The following is a 13,243-nucleotide window of genomic DNA, read 5'->3' on the forward strand; positions in this document are numbered from 1 at the left end:
ATTTCATCACGGATAATTTTCAAATCGTCATGTATCCTACACCACAGGGGTGCCCAAAACATTGATCGCGATCTACCGGTTGATCGCAAAGGCAATGCCAGTAGTTTGCTGAGCCAGTGTTCTATCTAGCGTTTTTAGCATCTTTTAGCCGGGCGCTCTGCGCTCAGATGACACGCTTCCCCCTCAGCATCCTCCGTTCTTCCCTCTGGACCTATCACAGTTGAAAGTTAATTACGGCAGCCTGCAGAGCAAACATAGCAGGCTGCCATTGGCCTCTGTAGCACGTTCCCTCTGCTGCAGTCTCGCCCATGACGTTAGAGGAGGTGCGGGACCGCGGTAGAGAGAACGTGCTCTAGAGGCTGACGGCAGCCAGCTATGTTTTCTCTGCATGCTGCTGCAATTAACTTTCAACTGTGATAGGCTCAGAGGGAAGAACGGAAACGAGGACAGTTGCAATCAAGAGGTCCAAGGTCCTGACAGTCACTGTGTGTGTGAAGCAGCGGAGGAGGTAAGGCTGTGCCCATCGCGAGGTGGGATGGGGGTTGCTTTAGAGACGCTGGATCGGGGGGAGGAAGACAAAAGGACCTTAAGGAGGGGAGGGGGAAAGCAGCCTTGAACCAAAAGGGAGGGGGAAGACAGGGCAGATCCTAGACTACCAGAGGGATTAAAGAGGGGAAACACCCTGAACTGAGGAAAGAGAGATGCCAGACCCTGGGGAGGGGGAAGACATAGTGAGAGAGACAAAGACCTGAACCAAAGGTGGGAGGACTCAAAATGTTAGCAGAAGGAAGATAGAGAGGAGAAACCTGAAACAAAGGGGAGACAGAAGAGAGGTGCAGACAGAGGGGGAAAGACCCTGAGGAAGAACAGAGAGATGCACAATCATAACAGAGGAGGGAGACATGTTGCCAATAGAGGTGAAGCAGAGAGAAAGAAAAGTTGGACTCCTGGAGGGACAGAGAGAGATGTTGGTTGGGGAATGGAACAAGGTCTGGAGGACAGAAGAGGTGCACACAGAATATATAATAAATAAATATGGGGGGTCTTTTACTAAGGTGCACTAGAAGATTTAGCACATGCTAAATGCTAATTCGTCCATAGAATATAATGGGTGCATTAGCACTTAGCGTGTAGAGGGGGTATACTTTTAGTATTTTTTATTGTTGGTAGATCATTTTGACTTGGTCATTTTAAAAGTAGCTCGCACGGCAAAAAGTGTGGGCACCCCTGCTACACCAGATTCTATATGGAAACTCAGCAGCCCCTCTTATTCAATTATTCTCTACTGCTTGGTCGACATCAAATAGAATCCTTAACAGAATCCAACTAAACCTGCCATCCACAAAATACCTCCACTACAAACGAATTTTCTACTCTCTGCTAACTTATCTGGATTTAAAAACCTGGAATGACCTACCAGAAACCATCAGGAAAGAAACAAACTACAGTATACTACTTTCAGAAAAAACCTGAAGACTCACCAGTTTGACAATTAACTGTCTTCAATTCTATATAGCACCCCCTACTTCTAGGTTCCTCCTCTTTCTTCTCCATGTCCCTTCCCCCACTACTTTCCCCTTCCTCTTTGATCTGTCGCCTTGAGCCTGTAAAGGTATGCGCGACTCACAAATGGAAGATTAGATTAGAACGAATATTACCACTGAACATTAAAGCACATCAAATAATAGCAACAGCTTGAATATCAGTGGAGCTCAATTCTCTCTAGATTCTATTTACAAACTGATCCTGAACCCATAGTCCGACTGGCAGAGAAGTCTTAGCTAAGGAGATAACCATATAGCATAAGACAGAAACAGGTGCATCAGAAATTATCGGGCAGAGGGTTCAACATACCATTCCTATCTACTGGAAAATATATTATCAAGGTGAGAACCTAATCTCTTTTTCCAGTGCAATAGGAATGGTATGATGAACCTTATGACGTACCTAAGCAGTCCCCAAAGTCTCAGGTGGGAGAGAAGACTGCTTTCAGTACCGAGGATCCAAAAGTGGAATCTTCTTGCGCTACCACATTCACCCTATAGAATTTAGTGACAGTGTGTAGGGAAGACCATGTCATAGATTTGCCTATTTCTTCCGGAGGTATCACCCTCAATTCCGTCCAAGAGGTCAAATATGCTTTCAACAGCACTGGCGGTTTTTTGCCGCAGACAGACAATGTAGATGGAGGAGATCACTGTCCAAATTCACTAGGAAATGGTGCCTTTGGAGGCTGGTCTGCCTCAGGTTGACTCTTTCGTTAGGACAAAGAGATGGTCTGATCTACCTAATCTAATCTAATACACAACTTATTAATCGAACTATACCAAAAAGGTTCAAAGCGATTTACATTCAAAGAAGCCACAAAATCTACGGTAAAATACAAAAGCAATCAATAATTAAAATATCATTAGTCACTTCCAGATAACACAAGAGAACTTTGTGGACGTCCTGCAGCTTTAAAGTCTAGTCTTTCTTCTTAGAACCCGTAGGTTGAAAGGCTGGTAGCCTGACTTCCTGGTTGATGTGAAAATGCTAAAATAACCTTTAACAAAAGGAAGGTCACTCCCATTTCCGTGATCCTCAGAAACAGTATTCTGCATGACAAAGCTTGCCATTCTGACTCTTCTGACTGAAATAATTGCAAATAGAAACACCGCTTTGATCATAAGATCCATGAGAGAAGCTTTCTCCAAAGGCTATAAAAGGGACCCTCCAAAGACTCTCTAAAATGATGTTGATATTCCAGAAACAGAAGGGATCTCATATCAGCAGCCTAAGCCTCAGGGTTCCTTTGAAGAATCTAAAAAGAGATTATGTATCTACCCTGGTAAGCTCTTTTTCAGATAGGCGAGACATTCTAGACAGATGGGTAGTATCCCCATGGCCATGTGCCATCTATAGAAGGAATCAACTCCAGATTGTTTTTCTCTGTGCCTCTGGTGTACTTCATTAGGCTCCTTAGCACCACCTACAGTTAGTAACCAAGCACAGAGTCACTACATAAACATGAAGAAGGGATACCCATGGCAATCAAGTTCAGCAACAACTGTTCTGCTTAAGAAGTAACATTAGAAAATCAACTGCAAACAGCCAACAAAGGCCTCAAAGTCCAAGAGGGAAGCATCCCGAAGGGGCTCAAAGGAAGCCTTGGTGAGGCTAGACAGCACCAGGTTGAAGTCCCAAGAAAGGAACGGCTGCTTAACCAGCAATCTGATGCGAAGAGCCCCCTTCAGAAATCTAGCGACATCAGGAATGGCAATCCCAAGCTCTAAAACAAGACAGCCCGAACCCAAACAGATGCTACAGCGAGGCCCTTATCAACTCCAGCTTCCAGAAAAGCAAGAATCACAGTGTTCAGAGCTGAAAAAGGGTCCACCTGGTCCTGAGTACACCAGTGTTGGAAAGCTTTCCATGCCTTAGTGTAAGCAGAAATTGTGGACGACTTCGTAGACTTGAGAAGTGTCAATAACCACATCAGAATAACCTTTGTATTCTAAGGCTGCGTGTTCAAGAGCCTTGCCATAAGAGCAAAACGACTCAGGTCCTCCATGCAGACCAGACCCTGCATAAGCAGGTTTGAATGGGCACATCAGATCTGCGTACCATGGTCTGCGAAGCCAATCTGGAGCCACCAGAATGACGCTGCCCAGATGGACCGTGATCCGCCGAATATCCTGGCCTATCATTGGCCAGGGAGAAAAGACAATACAGCAGAATCTCCAGAGGTCATGGCTGCACTAGAGTGTCGAGACCCTTGCTTCCAGAAAGGAAGAAATCTGGGCACAGAGTTTGTCTGCGCACCTCTGAAAGATAGACATAGCCCACAGCCGTGCAGAAGAGAACTTCCAGATATTAAAGAGACTGCGTGGGCATCAAATCGGTTTTTCTGTAGCCCACGATCCAGCCTAGTTCCTCCAGCACCTGGATCACCTGATCCACCGTGCGCCGACCCTCGGCCAATGAGGGAGCCCTGATAAGTCAGTCATCCAAGTAAGGGTGTACCTGCAGACCCATTTTTCACTGATAAGCTGCTACAACCACCATCACCTTGGTGAAGGTATGGGGAGTTGTTGCCAGCCTAAAAGGCGGTGCCGAGAACTGGTAATGCTGTTCTAGTACATAAAACCGCAAGCATTTGTAATGGGCTGGAAATATTGGAATGTGCAAGTAGGCTTCCACGAGATCCAGAGAGGCAAGGAACTCTCCTGAGGCCACTGCTGCAATGACTGATCGCACTGTCTCCATGCGAAAGCGTGGAACCTTGAGAGTCGTATTTACTTGAAGATACAGAGTAGGCCACAATCTTCAGAGCCTTTCTTTGGCATGATAAAGCATACAGTATTCCCCCGAAATTCGCAGGGGTTCTGTTCCAGGAACCCCCACGAATACGGTTTTTCATGGGGGAGACTGGAGAGGGCAGCGGGAGAGGCAGGAGAGAACAGCCGGAGCATCGGCGAGTGAAGGAAATCACTCGCTGTATGCTCAAACCGTCTCTTCCTGCACTAAAGTCGGGCCTTACCAATCAGGAGCTGCGTGTCAAAGATACTGGGACTTTGTTGGGCTTTCAGATTCTCCTTATTGCACCAGCACTGAAAAATATCCCATGCTTTAGCATATACCGAAAGAGTGGATGGTTGGTTTCATGGCCTTCAGTAGGGTGGTAATGACTATTTCTGAACATCCTTTCTTGGCTAGCGCTGCACGATCAAGGGCCATGTTGTAAGACCGAAGTGACCTGGATCTTCTAGAGCAATCGGCCCCTGTGTGAGCAAGTCCAGATACACCTGAACATAAGAACAGCTTTACTGGGTCAGACAAACGGACCATCAAGCCAAGTAGTCCATTCTCATGGTGGCCAACCCAGGTCACCAGTACCTGGCCAAAACCCAAAGATTAGCAACATTCCATGTTACTGATACAGGGCAAGCAGTGGCCTGTCCCCATGACTCTCTCAATAATAGACTATGGACTTTTCCTCCAGGAAACTGTCCAAACCTTTCTTAAAACCAGCTATGCTAGCCAATCTTACAACCTCTGGTAATGCGTTCCAGAGCTTAACTGTTTTCTGAATGAAAAAATATTTCCTCCTATTGGTTTTAAAAGTATTTCCCTGTAACTTTCATCGAGTGTCCCCTAGCCTTTGTAATCTCTGACAGAGACATTCATCAGCTTATAGGTGTACTAGATCTGTATACCAAGAACACCTGAGCCAATCCGAGGCCACGAGGATCATCCTCAATGGGCGTGATGCTACGAGATGGACTACCCGGCCTATCAGGGGCCATGGAGGAAACATATATAGCAGTTTGGACTTCGGCCATGGTTGCCCCAGGGCATTCCGTCTCGTATCTTTGGCTGAAAAACCAAGATGCTTTCTTGTTGCATGCCATTGCCATCAGATCGAATGTCAGATGCCCCCAACGCCCAACAATGTCTTGGAATGCCCACAAGGCCAAAAGCCACTCTCCCAGGTCTGCTGAGGTAGTTCGCATGCACATTGTCCATTCTGGCTACATGTGACACCGTGATGGCCAGCCGGTGCTTTCTGCCCAAGTGAACAGTATTTTCACCTCTCATTAGAGTGATGTGCTTCTGGTGCCTGCTTGCTGATTGAAATAGGCCATTGCTGTGGCATTGTCTGAGAAAACTTTTAGGCCTTTGCCTTCCAATACCGACTGTAGGTTTCACAAAGCCAGGTGGATCGCTCTCAGTTCTAGCCTATTTATCAATCAATTCTGCTGAGATGGTGTCCATTTCCCTTGCACCAGACGACCACTGCAGGGGGCCCCCCAGCCAAACAGGCTGGCATGTTTAAGTTTATTATTATTTATACACTGCTCTTTGTTATAACATCAGTGCGGTGTACATCAATTAAAAAGGAAAAGAACGCCAATAATTATAGTACAGATATTAAAAAAAGGAATAGGTAAGAAAGAAAAAAAAAATGCATCCATTTAGTTACTGTATGATCCAATGCTCTAAAACCATATGACAAAAGAAATGCCAATTCAATTAAATAGGTTTTAAAAGAAGTTCTAAATTTAGTATAGGTAGGTTTTCAGCGAAGTTCATTAGGGAGAGGACACCACATGGGGTCTCATGGATGAGCCACACAAAAAAAAAAAGAAAGAAAGAAAGAACTTTAAGCAAAAAAATAAGAAAAAGATGAAGAGCATATCCAAAAGACATCTGCACAGATTGCCTACAGAAACTGAAAACTGCTGGGGGCTCTCTATCTCTCGCTAGCATGTGCTTAGAAAAGTGTTTGGATTTCTGCAACTCCCAGATTGCGGGAAGGGATTGAACACCTAGTGTACTGAGGCCTAGATTCTCAAAAACCACATTAAAAACAATGGGCTGCTATCGCAAATGTTAAAAAATGAGCTGCAAAATTTTAAAAACGAGTCATTCTCCAAGAAACGCTCATGTAAATGAAGTTGGCGGAGAGTTAAGAAGACTCGCTAAATTTACATGTGTCCATCCCTGGTGATAGGCACATGCCCAGAAAACAAAAAAACAAAAAACAATAACAGTGGTAGATATTAGAAAATGACACAGTGGTTGTTACCCACTGAAATGGTGACCAAAAAAACAAGGTCACCATGAGATAGGGGACAAGGCCATTCACCACCCCGTGGAGCAGTGAATGGTGAGCACGCTCGGTGAACGAGCGTGCGGTCCATCAGCCCCCTCTCTTCCGCCAGCCATCCGGCCGTGCATCTCCCTCTCTCTCTTACCTTCTCATGTGGCGAAATTGGCGATTTCTACAAGGCTATGCGCTGTATTACAGCTGGAGTCTTGAAGTCGCATCGCGTTGCCTGCTGGAAAAGTCTCCTCTGACGCAACTTCCTGTTTCCAGTTGCATCAGAGGAGACTTTTCCTGTAGGCAACACAACGCGACTTCAAGACTCCGGCTGTAATACAGCGCATAGCCTTATAGAAATCGCCAGTTTCACCACAAGAGAATGGGAGGGAGAGAGATGCACGGCTGGCTGGAGAGAGGGAGCTGCTGGACCGCGCAAAGGGTGCTGGGGGTAGGGGGATGGAGAGGAGAAGACGCTGAAGCAGCCTGAAGGGAACTGGGGAAGAGAGAGTGGGGAGAAGACGCTGGGAAATGGGGAAAAGAGAGTGGGGAGAAGACGCTGAGAAATGGGGAAGAGAGAGTGGGGAGAAGACGCTGAGAAATGGGGAAGAGAGAGTGGGGAGAAGACGCTGAGAAATGGGGAAGAGAGAGTGGGGAGAAGACGCTGAGAAATGGGGAAGAGAGAGTGGGGAGAAGACGCTGAGAAATGGGGAAGAGAGAGTGAGGAGAAGACGCTGAGAAATGGGGAAGAGAGAGTGAGGAGAAGACGCTGAGAAATGGGGAAGAGAGAGTGAGGAGAAGACGCTGAGAAATGGGGAAGAGAGAGTGAGGAGAAGACGCTGAGAAATGGGGAAGAGAGAGTGAGGAGAAGACGCTGAGAAATGGGGAAGAGAGAGTGAGGAGAAGACGCTGAGAAATGGGGAAGAGAGAGTGAGGAGAAGACGCTGAGAAATGGGGAAGAGAGAGTGAGGAGAAGACGCTGAGAAATGGGGAAGAGAGAGTGAGAAGACGCTGAGAAATGGGGAGGAGAGAGTGAGGAGAAGACGTTGGAAGGGAAGAAGACAGAGATGCCAGACTATGGGGGAGCGGAAGGAAGAAGATAGGTGCCAGACCAATTGGGGGGGGTGACGGGAGAGGCACAGTAACAGAGCAAATTTAAGACGCAGAGAGATGGCAGACAGTGGATGGAAGGAATTGAATGAGAAGATGAGGGAAGCAGAAACCAGACAACAAAGGTAGAAAAAAAAATTCTATTTATTTATTTAATTTGTTTTAGAATAAAGTAGTATATTAATTGTGTTTATAAAAATTCATAAACAAAGTCCTGCTAGCTGAACATCTCTTTCTCTAGTTCAGCAGCCAGAACTTTGATTTATAAGGAAGGAATAAGCTAAATATTGCAGTACTGAGGCTTGTATGGATGCTGCGGGGACGGGAACAGGGCGGTGAAGAGGATGGTGGGACGGGGCAGTGACAGGGACAGAATTTTTCCCTGTGTCATTCTCTAGTAGATATGTTCAATCTCTCCCACTGCCAAGTGAACCCCCCAGCAGCGGGAGAGATGCCCCCCCCCAGCTGCAGGAGAGATGCCCATTCTCTCCCGCTGTCACACAACACCCCCCACCCCACCCCCCCGTACCTTGAATTAGATGGCTGATCAGAAGGATGCCTGCCTTCCTCCCTACGCCCGCCTCTTCAAAATGGGCCTTCCCCTCCCTGGTGCATCCTTGGATACACCAGGGAGGCACCCGAGGTTCTGATTGGCCCAGGCTGTTTAAAGCCCCCTTCCATAGGAGAGCAGCAGGAGAAAGTGGGCATCCCTCCCTCTGTGGGGGTGAGGGTGTTGTGTGGCAGCAGGAGAGAGTGGACCTCTCTCCCAGTGCCAGGGTTTAAAAAAGTGCTGCTGGGGTTTTAAAGAGTGCTGTCACTGTACTGGCACCCCTGGACCAGTCACTGGTTTTTGTTGCAAAAAGCCGACACCACTCTTAGAAAATGGCTCTGCGATTTTCAATAATCCACTGGAGTGCTCATTTTAATGTTGGAAGAATCCATTTGCATGGCAGTGTCTGAGACTGCTAGAAAGCTCGCTAAAGATAAGCCATTTTGATAATTCATCACTAAAATGCGTGCAGGCTAAACCGTCGGAAACCAGTTTAGTGACAGCGTTAAAGTTTTGAGAATCTGGGCCTGAATCTGGAAGGGACGTAACAGACCGGGCATATTGTGGTTTAAACTAAACTAAACTAAACCTTAAGTTTATATAGTTTCAAGTTTATCAAGTTTATTAGCTTTTTAATATACCGACCATCAACAAATATCTGGCCGGTTAACAATAAAATTTTAAAAGGGTAAGAAAGAAGAAAATAAAATAATAAATATTTAGAAATAAATAGAGTGAACATCAAAGACATTAACTGGACAGACTTGAAAGTGAGGGTAAAAGGGAATGGAAGGGAAAAGTTATATATTTGAGAAGAAAAGGAGAAAGTGGGAATAGGATAAAACATATTGGGTAGGGTCGCTTTTTTAAAGCGGTTGGTTGCTTAAGAGAGAAAAAGAAAATGAGAAAGAAGAGAACAAAAAGAAAAAGGAAAAGAGAAGATAAGTCTAAACACAAGCGAATGCGTCACGAAATAAAAAAGTCTTCAGGCTTATCTTGAATTTGTCTAGATGTTGTTCATCTCGGAGTTGCTGTGGCAGAACATTCCACAACGTTGGGGCGGCTACTGCAAAATTTACCGCATCATCTCCACGGAAGTAGAGCTCGGCACGGTTTACAAGAACTTAAAAATGAGAAAGGGTAGGAAAAGGTTTACATAAGTTTATAAATCGAGTGGAAAAGTAAGGAAAAAGAAATTACATGTTAGAGAAGAGCCAGGTTTTTAGTTGAACAGGTTTATATGTGAACAATTTCAATTTCTAAATTTCATAAATAAAACTAACACATGAGAACAAGGATGGCCAGTATGACTGCAAGAAGCTGAGGGCTAGCTCAGACACTTTACCGTACCAACTACAGTATCTTCAAATGGCAGACGCACTTCGTTTTTCTGGAAGACCAAAACATTTAATTTTATCCAAAACCAATGTTATTAGAAATCTAATACAGTACATCGAATTTTAACAAGAACAAATATGAATCTGGCCCCAGTGGGAGGCTGAAAAAAAAAAAAAAGCATTCTAACCCAATCCATACTACCCGTTCTTGCAAATACCAATTGTCCCTCGAAGCAACGTTTGTAGAGGTGGCTACTGTTGCCAATTATTGAAACATCACTGTCAATATCAAAGTTCTAAAGGCGTACATACACCTCCTCCAAATCCTTTTGGGATGTGTTTGATTTAACAGCGAGTCAGCAGAGAAAAAGTTTCTTTTCGTGTTCTCACCCAAGGTTCGCCGAGTACTACTAACAAGAGAAGGGCAGGCGGCGGTAGTAGCAGCAGCAACCACAAGCGGCCGGGGCTCCCTCCAGTCCCCTCGACTATGCTTGTATTGGCAGTGGGGCCGCAAACATCCCCCAGGCGCAGCCTGGTCAAAAGGGCAGGGTATATCCCTGAAGTAGCCCGCCGGACGCAACATACACAAGCACATACACACGGGGAAAGCCCCCACGGAGCAAAAAAAAACTAAAAAAAAAAAAAAAGGCGGGAAAACAAAAAGGTATATTAACCGCAGTATTAATAAGAACTAGAACAAGAAACAAACTCGTCAGAAGACGAGGCCGGAAGGGGCGTGTTCGAAAGCCAAACCATCCACCAATGGCAAAGGAGGGCGCGCAAACCCCTCCCACTTGTACACGCTCTCAGTGGACCACGTGCCCACTTCAGTAGACAAATAATGCAGTGGCGTAGCGCCAGTGGGAGGAGCCCCCTCCCCCTTTCCCTCTTTAATTTCGCCCGCGGGAGCAGCGTCGCAAACTTTGCAGTCGCATCGACCTCGGCTCTCTTTCTGACGTCGTTTCCTAGTCCCGCGACCAGGAAGTGACTTCAGAGGGAGGGCCGAGGCAGGACCCAGCAGTAGGCTGGGGATGCTGCTCGCGCTGGCGAGGAGTTAGAGACGAGGGGATGAAGAAGGAGACAGGAGTAGGGCGAGAGGTGCTGGTCCACCCCCCTCCCCCACTGGACGGAAGGGCGGGAAATGAGAGGAAAAAAAATGATCGTTTTGTTGGCTTGGCCTATTCCGAAATAGATCCTGCGATATTTGGTTGTAGCAGTTTTTAAGTTATGGAGTGTTGAAGAGGGAAGGAACCCATAGGCTAAGATGCAAACGCCTCAAGTATATAGAAATAAATATGGAATCTTTAACGATGCTTTACGTTTACTTCAGAAATGTGGGTGGAACTTGTTATTGAAGCCTGACATGGAAATAACTAAGTAGTTACTGCTTATGGCCCTGGTTGCAAGACTGTCGTTAGACTTGTAGGAATCCTGACTAGAAATTTGGGAGGGGGCTTCATAATCCACTAAGAAGTTATTTTTCCTTCGGGTTCAGAAAGGCTTAAGGCCCAGTGCAGTTGCTCCTTACACACCTTAATATAGTGACTGGCTTATAGGTGGGAACAGTAATGTGAAGGTAAGGATCTTAGCAAAAGTAGGATTTTCTAGATCTTTAAAGTACCACCTTAAGACCAGAGTGTAATTTTCATTTGGCAGCTACTGCTGGTTTTGGTATGGTCAGGACAAGCTCTTCCCCCCCCCCCCCCCCCCCTCATGCTGACCTGTTATGTCTGGCTCTTTGCCCTGTCCTGACTCCCTGACCTACAGTTGACCTGTGGGGGCAGGATTAAGCAAAGGAGGATAGTATGTCTTTGCTTCCAGGAGGGCTGGATCCAGCCCCTATTGCTTCCAGGAGGGATGTATCCACCTGGATCAAGAATTTACTTTCACAAGTGCTCCTATCCAGATAGAGTTGTTCAGTCACAGTGGAACTGCTTCTTGGATATGCTTCCACTACAGTTTTTCTGTAGATCTCATTGCTGTTCCAGGATACTGCTACGATTATAAAAGAAATGCTTGTACTACCCACACCAAAGAAAAAAATCTTTATTAGTTTTCAAAGCTGTATAATTGATGTCAAATATTTCTACCCTTTGTCATAATTCATATAAGGTCTGCATAGCTCTAATTTATCATTTACAGGATGTACACTACCCCTCCCCCCCTCTTGAATCAGCTGTGTGGGTCTGTAGATGCTACTCGATGCAAAAAGCATCTAATGTCCTTTCTTTAGACATAGATGGATCATGATATTTTGTCTTTTCAACTATTTCAGACCTCTATCCCTGCTGTGACCAGTTGGGTTTGTGGAAGGTTTTTGAAGACTGCTAATGTTCTTGTGTCTGTGATGTATTCATTTTATGGCCCTTTTCTATTGTATGCTTTACTTTAGATGTCCTGGACAATAAGTTTGATAAAACAGAAATAACAATCTTCCTCCTAGGTGTATGCATCTTCTACTATCCCATGTCTTCTAATAAATTCCCTATCCAGTGGTTGTTGTCTATGTCTTTTTTCCTCTCTCCTTTTTCATTCTCTCTCTACACCTGTCTGATATACTGATTTTTCCTTTTTAGCTCTTCCTGCGTCTCCAGCCACTCAAATTTCACTTCTTTTTTCATCTACCTACCAACTTTTCATCTCTTATGCTCTAGCTCTCTCATTTCCCATCTCACACACTCCACATTCTTCTATTTTCTTTTTCACCTAATCATAGAAAAACAAAAAACTTGTGGAGAATTGATGTCCAAGTTGATGGCTTTATTAAAACAAATAAGTAATCCACATAAATACATCTAGGGCTGTCCCTACTACTACTCAAATAAAATAGGATTCCCCACTGCCAATAGTAAAGACCTCTTCATACTAATCAACACTCTATTTGATGTCAACCAACACAAAAGAGCCCCTTCCACCCATCTTCCATCTGCAGAGACCTTCACATCCCACTTCAAATCAAAAATCCTCCTACTAAGGACATCCTTCCAAAACAACCCTTCCCCCTCCATCACCCCTTTACCTCTACGTGCCCCCGACTTGACTCAATCCCAGCCAACATGTACTGGGACCGCTTCGAAACCCCCGACTGGTTCCAATTCCTCCAACTCTACAACAAATATGCCAACTCCTATTGCCGCCTTGATAGTTGCCCGCCTAGCATCGTGAAATCAGTTCCCACACCCTTCAAAGTACTGCTCTACGACCGGACATCACAACAAATGACTGGACATCACAACAAATGATCCCAACTGATATCGGCCATATACTCATCACTCCCATCATCAAAAACCATAAAGGGCCAATATCTCTACCCTCCAACTACAGACCAGTAGCCAATATCCACTTCTTCACCAAATTGATAGAAGGACTGATCAACATAGCCCTGACAAACTACCTGGACAAATTCTCAACACTACACGAATTCCAATCAGGCTTCCGCACACACAGCACTGAAACCGCCTTAGCCTCCATCATAGATCACATCTCCCATATACTTAGCTCCAGGAAACAAGCACTAGTACTCCAATTTGATTTGAGCAGTGTTTTCAACCTGGTGGACCATGATATCTTACTCAGCTGCCTGGATGCTATCGGCAATACGGGCCAAGTACTAAACTGGTTCAAATGCTGATCCTACCAAGTTGTCAATGAACAAGCCTA

The 13,243-nt window shown here is 45.4% G+C and overlaps 1 protein-coding gene across 3 annotated transcripts in view; it reads right to left on the reverse strand.

Annotated features, from left to right (window-relative positions):
• The window catches only part of LOC117347916 (RNA exonuclease 1 homolog), a 189,737-nt gene extending 179,402 nt beyond the window's left edge, over positions 1 to 10,335 (reverse strand). For all 3 annotated transcript variants that reach the window (XM_033919439.1, XM_033919436.1, XM_033919437.1), the window contains exon 1: positions 9,974 to 10,335. In XM_033919439.1, the coding sequence (XP_033775330.1) occupies positions 9,974 to 10,178 (205 nt within the window). In that variant the 5' untranslated portion in view covers positions 10,179 to 10,335. The remainder of the gene's footprint in view (positions 1 to 9,973) is intronic.
• Between the last annotated feature and the right edge of the window lie 2,908 nt (positions 10,336 to 13,243).

Source organism: Geotrypetes seraphini, chromosome 1 (genome assembly GCF_902459505.1).
Source record: "Geotrypetes seraphini chromosome 1, aGeoSer1.1, whole genome shotgun sequence".
Taxonomy (NCBI): domain Eukaryota; kingdom Metazoa; phylum Chordata; class Amphibia; order Gymnophiona; family Dermophiidae; genus Geotrypetes; species Geotrypetes seraphini.